The 6,638-nt window shown below is 48.8% G+C and overlaps 1 protein-coding gene across 1 annotated transcript; it reads right to left on the bottom strand.

Annotated features, from left to right (window-relative positions):
- Window positions 1–575: 575 nt before the first annotated feature.
- On the bottom strand, window positions 576–2,315 carry LOC123094493 (serpin-ZX). Its single transcript, XM_044516485.1, has 2 exons — window positions 1,740–2,315; window positions 576–1,561 (listed from the first exon to the last, which is right to left on the bottom strand). Exons 1-2 carry the CDS (start codon window positions 2,154–2,156, stop codon window positions 770–772), a joined length of 1,209 nt encoding a protein of 402 aa, XP_044372420.1. The 5' UTR covers window positions 2,157–2,315; the 3' UTR covers window positions 576–769.
- Between the last annotated feature and the right edge of the window lie 4,323 nt (window positions 2,316–6,638).

The raw sequence follows: 6,638 nt of genomic DNA, 5'->3' as shown, positions 1-6,638 counted from the left end.
GCAGCAAGCCGGCACCTGCGCCGCTCGCTCCCAGCCGCCAACGCCGCTCTCCCGTCTCGTGGAGGCCACGCCGCCGGCCCGTCCCGCCGCCAGCCCGCCGAAACCCAGATGGGGCCCAAAGGGCTCAGATCTGGGCCGAGCGGGCTGGTTCAAGCCGTGCCGCCGTGCCACCCCGCCGCCAACGACGACGCCGTCGCCCAGTCGTCCACCCACGCCGCGCCGGGATCTCCACCGCCACGTCGGACCGCCGCCGCCGAAGAGCACCTCCCGGCGCACACCGCCCCGCGCCGGGGAGTACCGAGAGGGGAAGGGCTGGAGGCCGCCGCCGCCAGCTACCCAGGGGCCAGGCCCGGCCGTGGGTACCGGCGACGGCAGCGGGGAGGGAGGGAGGTGGGGGCTCTAGAGGAGTGGGTGCCGGAGCGCGGCCGGTCGTCTGCGGGGACGACGCGGTCGCGCAAGGAGGGAGGGGACACCCGTTGCTCTGTTCCACAGGGAAGGATTTAGGGCGCCTTCTGTCCGGTTCCCTTATCCTCCTTTTCAAAAGAAACAAAATATAAACTACGGACAACTTGAGAGGACAGAAACATACTTTTTCTCAAAACACATTATGTACATCATCCAAGCCACAATTCCAAAACCGAAATACGTAAAGTAAGTCATACTTCGAAACCAGACACTGCATACGTTTATTTCAGGGATGGTAAGTTGCAAGGTAAAACTCTTTACTTGCATGCAACATAAGCCCTTTCGCCGGTTCATAGCAGATGCATTATGCTGCAAGTAAAGGATTGACCACATGACCAACAAACAACACCACACCAGTCAAATCTTCTCGGATCATGAAAAGGAATGGGTGGTCTGCGATAAAATCTATCTCCATTGGCGGGTCTAATGGTAGCGACTCTAGCATAACAACTGCAGCCGTTGCTGCTGCAGCCTCTGTTCCTTTTTCATTCACTTCAACAAAGGACTTATGGAAAACTGACGAGACGCACAAATTCTGCTCCTCTGCTGAATCCACCATCTCCGAAAGATCGGCTTCTCCGCTAAATGGAAGATGCAGTCCCAAACCTTTGAGCAAACTGGAAGCTTCAAATCCGAACGAAATCTTGAACTTGGGAAGCTTGAAATGTCTGACTGGGACCTTCTCGGTTGGGGTATGCTTCTCTAGGAACTCTGGTTCCGAGCTCACCTTTTCGGCCAAGTTCCAAAGACCGTCATTTGCTTCTGGAAGAAGTATGTACATGGAAAATTGCCTCATGTCCCCGCCTTGCCGGTAAGGAAGCTTAAGTACTTTCATATTGTCACAAGACGAAATATATTGCTCATTTGTGCTAGACATGAATGGTGCTTGTACTGAGCTCCCGTCAAGAAGGTGGAACTTGCCGTCTTTGGTCTTGGATGCATCAAACTCCTCTGTCCAGGCTCCTTTGAAATAAAGCGCATTGCCAAGAACAAGTCTACTGGTGCTGTCGACAGATCCATCCGCGAGGATCTCTTTGATGAGACCTGATGTGATTTTCTCTACCCATGTGTTCACTTGACATGCAACTTCACCAGCCTGGACCAATGAAAACCAAAGACCAAAGGCGCCGTTAAATGGTTTGTGCAGTTGTGAACTGAATTATATGTACTAACATATTTATGATTTTGGAACCTACAACTGAATTACATAAGAAAAAGGTACTGTGCAACTGATGCCGAACAGAGCGACTAATTGACAGTATCCGACACATCACCTTAGTTTGGAAGTCAACGGAGTGGGTCTCGGCCTTGTACTTCCCAACGGCGACCTCCTTGAAGGACGACTTGAGCGGCGTCGACGTGTCGACGAAGACGCCGTTAGCGAACGCGACGCGCGGACCGCCCTCGACCGACGCGTCGGCGAGCACCAGCTGCACCACCTGCTGGGCGAGCGCGTGGAGGCTCTCCGCCTCGCCTTGCCCTACGGCACCGAGTGTAGCGGCCAGCTGATCGCGGGTGGCACCGCCCGCGCCGGCGGCGATGAGGCTGAGCGCGACGTGGAGGGAGAGCGGGGAGAAGGCTGCGTTGCCGGCAGCACCGTCGGCGTTGGAGGGCGAGGAGATGGCGGAGGCGAGGCGGAGTGCAAAGCGCGTCTGGTGGGCGACGGAGAGGCGGGTGTCGGTGGCCGCCATTGCAGTGTAGCGCTGTGTCGATGGTTTTCTTCGGTTGGTTGGACTGCTGAGAGGGGTCGGTCGGTGAATTTAGAGGCGAAGGCGTACTCGTGACTTGATGTCTCAACGGCGATGGAACGAACGGCGGCAAGCCGCGTGTGCGGATCTGGTTGGGGTGGGGGCACACGCTGCGTCCGGCCTCCACGGAGGAGCTGCCGTGCGTTCAGCGAGCGTGAAGGATAGCCTTTTAAAATGGGGGTAAGAAGACAGTGAAGCTAGAGATGAACGTCACACGACTTCTACGTGGTCATAGCTCAGAAGCTAAAAGAAGGGGGGCACACGTCCGATCCTCTGCATTCTGCAGAGGAGAGAAACGGCCCTAACCAAGCTATGATGACAGATAATCGGGGCTATAGGCAATTCTGTTACTGAACCATTCTCAAGTGCATGTCAGAGCCCAGACCGAGGGCATAAAGCCTCGTCGCCGCTCTCCACCCACAAATTCTTTGGGTACCAAGAACTTCTTGCCAGACCACACCCTCGACACTTATCATCGTTGTTTTTTTTAGAACGAAGATGCTAGAAGGGTCCGGCTTTAAATTTAAATTAATAAAGCCCATAAGGCATCAGGTTCAAACGGTTACAGCTTAGCAAACTTAAGATAGTACGAGCGGTTCACGACCAGCATGAGACGAAACAAAGGTTCATCGCGACGGAAATAATACACCCGGCCTCGCCATCGAACGCAACGACCTAGCTAACAAACAACCCTCAAAAGACCTCCAAAAGCTTCACCGACTTGCCGGATCTTGTCTAGCCATCGCCTGAATCGACTTGATGTGCGCCATATCCTCTGACATACGCTCAGCATCATGCTCCTTCTCCAATGGGGTCCACATCTGCAAAAATAGGTGGTATTTGAAGATCACATCTGCAGGATGGTTGGGGAATTTTTTCTCAATCGTAATTTTATTACGCGTCGTCCAAATAGCCCAAAGTAGCGCCCCTACGCAACGCCAGGCGATTCTACTAGTATTCCCTTTCGTGGACTTGAGAATGGAGACTAATTGGTTCCCCGAGGCAGGGTTCCAGTTCGTGTGGAATGCCTCCCGGACCGCGCTCCACGCGAACCTGGCCAAGTGGCATCTAAAAAAGACGTGGTTCGCATCTTCAACTAGGCCGCAAATCATGCAGGTACCATCAGCCGGACCGTTTCATTTGGCCACGTTATCCAACGTAGGCAGCCTATTCCTAAACATTTGCCACATGAAGATTTTAATCTTCAGGGGCAGGCCTTCGTCATCGTTGTACCCCTTGCCTGAAATCCGAGACTTCGTCCTATGTATTTGTGCTACTGCATACCCATCAAGTCAAGGCTAGACAGGAACATATCGATTAACCAAATTATCCAGAGGCGGAGTAGATGGAATCATGCATTCCATTACACAGCTGGCACAGCCAATGCTGGAATTTAGTCTATTTTGGAACGGTCCAATAACTATTTCAGAAATTCCTAATAAATTCTAAAGGCTCACTTAACCCATTCATGCAAGGCAAGGGATACTACTAAAGTTTAGTCCTACATTGCTAGTTTAGTGGGAGTTGGACCTCCTTATAAGGAAGGTTCTTTCCACACTTGTATGAGCATAAAAACAAGAGGGACATCCATGCGCGCTCCTCCGCCGTCGCCCGCCGCGCCGCGCCGCGGGTTGGTGGATACTGAATACGAACGTTGCACCCTTCGGCTGCTGAATATGTTTGAGGGTATCCACTATAAGAGGTGGAGCGTGAGAGCCGTTCTGTGGTTTCAAACCATGAGCTGCCATGACGCCACTCTTGGCAAACCTGAAGGAGAGTGTGATGCTCAACAGGCACAAGCTTTTTAGAAAATGGATACTCTGTTTAAGGCTCCTCTTTTGTCTTCCTCATACTATCATGATGACTATGGAATGCTAAGTTTGGGGTCTCAGATGATGGCACTGAGTTGTACATCATGGAGCAATTCTATGATTACAGGATGACTAAAGAGCGCTTCGTGGTAGAGCAAGCTCATGAGATACAGTCATTTGCTAGAGAATTTGAGCACTTCAATTATATCCTACCGGACAAGTTTATTGCCGGAGGTACCATCACTAAGCTTCCTCCCACGTGGAGGAACTTTGCTACCTTACTGAAGCATAAGAGGCATGAGTTTTCTGTTCTGGATCTCAGTACTCTTGATGTGGAAGAAAAGGCGAGAGCAAAGGACAACCGTGCTCGAGGTGTTGAGGGAGGATCTAGTGCCAATCTGGTATAGAAGAAAAACTTCCAACCCCACAAGTTCAAGAACAAGGACAAGTTTGATGGTAAAGCAAAGTTTGATGGGAAGAACAAGGTTGTATAGCACATGAACTTCAAGAAGAAGAATGACAAGAAGAAAGGTGTTTGTCATGTGTGTGGAGATCCTGATCATTGGGCTCCTAGTTGCCCTAATCGCTATGACAAGCGTCGTCTTGGGAAAAGCGGCAAGACCGCTAATGTTGTCGTTGGAGACACCGACATGAAGGATGCTGGGTATGGTATATTTCCCACTATTCTTTCAGTATGTCATTCTCCTGATTGGTTGATTGACACGGGTGCTAATGTGCATGTATGCGGTGATATTTCCATATTTTCATCTTATCAGACCGTAGGGACTTCCACCGTGCTGATGGGCAACGGTTCAAGTGCTTCTGTTCGTGGTGTTGGCACGGTTGATCTGAAGTTTACTTCGGGGAAGATCGTGCGGCTGAAGAACGTGCATTATGTCCCCTCCGTCAATAAAAATCTTGTTAGCGGATCTCTCCTGTGTAGAGATGGCTACAAGCTTGTCTTTGAGTCAAACAAATTTGTAATATCCAAGTATGGAACGTTTGTTGGTAAAGGCTATGAGTCCGGAGGCCTGTTTCGTTTATCCTTATCAGATGTTTGCAATAAAGTTGTTAATCATGTTTGCAATAATAGTGAATCAAATGTGTGGCATTCACGTCTTTGTCATGTTAACTTTGGTTGCATGTCGCAGTTAGCGAAGTTGAACTTAATCCCTAGTTTCACCAATGTCAAGGGATCTAAGTGTCAAGTGTGTGTGCAAGCTAAGCAACCTCATAAGTCTCATGCGACTGCGGAAATAAGAAATCTTGCACCACTAGAGCTCATACATTCAGATCTTTGTGAAATGAATGGTGTGTTCACCAAAGGTGGAAAGAAATATTTCATGACGTTGATTGACGACTCCACTAGATATTGCCATGTGTATCATCTGAAATCTAAGGATGAGGCTTTAAACTATTTCAAGATCTATAAAGTTGAAGCAGAAAACCAACTTGATCGAAATATCAAGAGGCTTAGGTCCGATCATGGTGGAGAGTATTTCTTAAATGAATTTGATTCTTTTTGTGCGGAACATGGTATAATTCATGAGAGGACGCCTCCCTATTCACCTCAGTCAAATGGGGTGGCTGAAAGAAAGAACTGTACTCTAACTGATTTGGTTAACGCCATGTTAGACACATCGGGTCTCTCCAAGGCATGGTGGGGGGAGGCGATATTGACTGCATGTCATGTCCTAAACCGAGTTCCCACAAAGAACAAAGAGATAACTCCATTCGAGGAATGGGAGAAGAAAAAGTTAAAGCTCTCTTATCTACGAACTTGGGGTTGTTTGGCGAAAGTCAATGTGCCAATTCCAAAGAAGCGGAAGCTAGGACCAAAAACTTGGATTGTGTTTTCCTGGGATATGCTTTTCATAGTAATCGTTATAGATTCTTGGTTGTAAAATCTGAGGTACCTAACATGCATGTCGGTATGATCATGGATTCGAATGATTCGACTTTCTTTGAAGATATCTTTCCCATGAAGAATATGACTACCTCATCTAATCAGGAGATGCCTAGTTCATCGAATCATGAACCACTTACAATTACTGAACCTGCCATTTCGATGGAACACTTCGAAAATCCCGTGGAGGAGAACAATGAAGTTCCTACTAGGAGAAAGAGACAGAGGATTGCAAAGTCCTTTGGTGATCATTTTCTCGTGTATCTCATAGATGACACTCCCAGTTCTATTTCAAAGGCATATGCATCTAAAGATGCTGACTACTGGAAGGAAGTGGTCCGTAGTGAGATGGATTCCATCTTGGCAAATGAAACTTGGGGAATAACTGATCGTCCTTATGGGTGCAAACCTATAGGGTGCAAATGGGTATTCAAGAAGAAGCTTGGGACTGATGGTACTATTGAAAAGTACAAGGCATGACTCGTGGCTAAGGGATATACTCAAAAGGAAGGTGAAGACTTATTTGATACTTACTCACCTGTGGCGCGACTGACCACTATTTGAGTACTACTTTCACTAGCTGCCTCACATGGTCTTCTCGTTCATTAAATGGATGTTAAGACTGCTTTCCTATATGGAGAGTTGGAAGAGGAAATTTATATGGAACAACCAGATGGGTTGTAGTACATGGTCCGGAAGGGTAAGTGT

Source organism: Triticum aestivum, chromosome 4B (genome assembly GCF_018294505.1).
Source record: "Triticum aestivum cultivar Chinese Spring chromosome 4B, IWGSC CS RefSeq v2.1, whole genome shotgun sequence".
NCBI lineage: Eukaryota > Viridiplantae > Streptophyta > Magnoliopsida > Poales > Poaceae > Triticum > Triticum aestivum.
The sequence above is the reverse complement of the archived record's forward strand: the minus strand, read 5'-3'. Positions and strand labels throughout refer to the sequence as shown.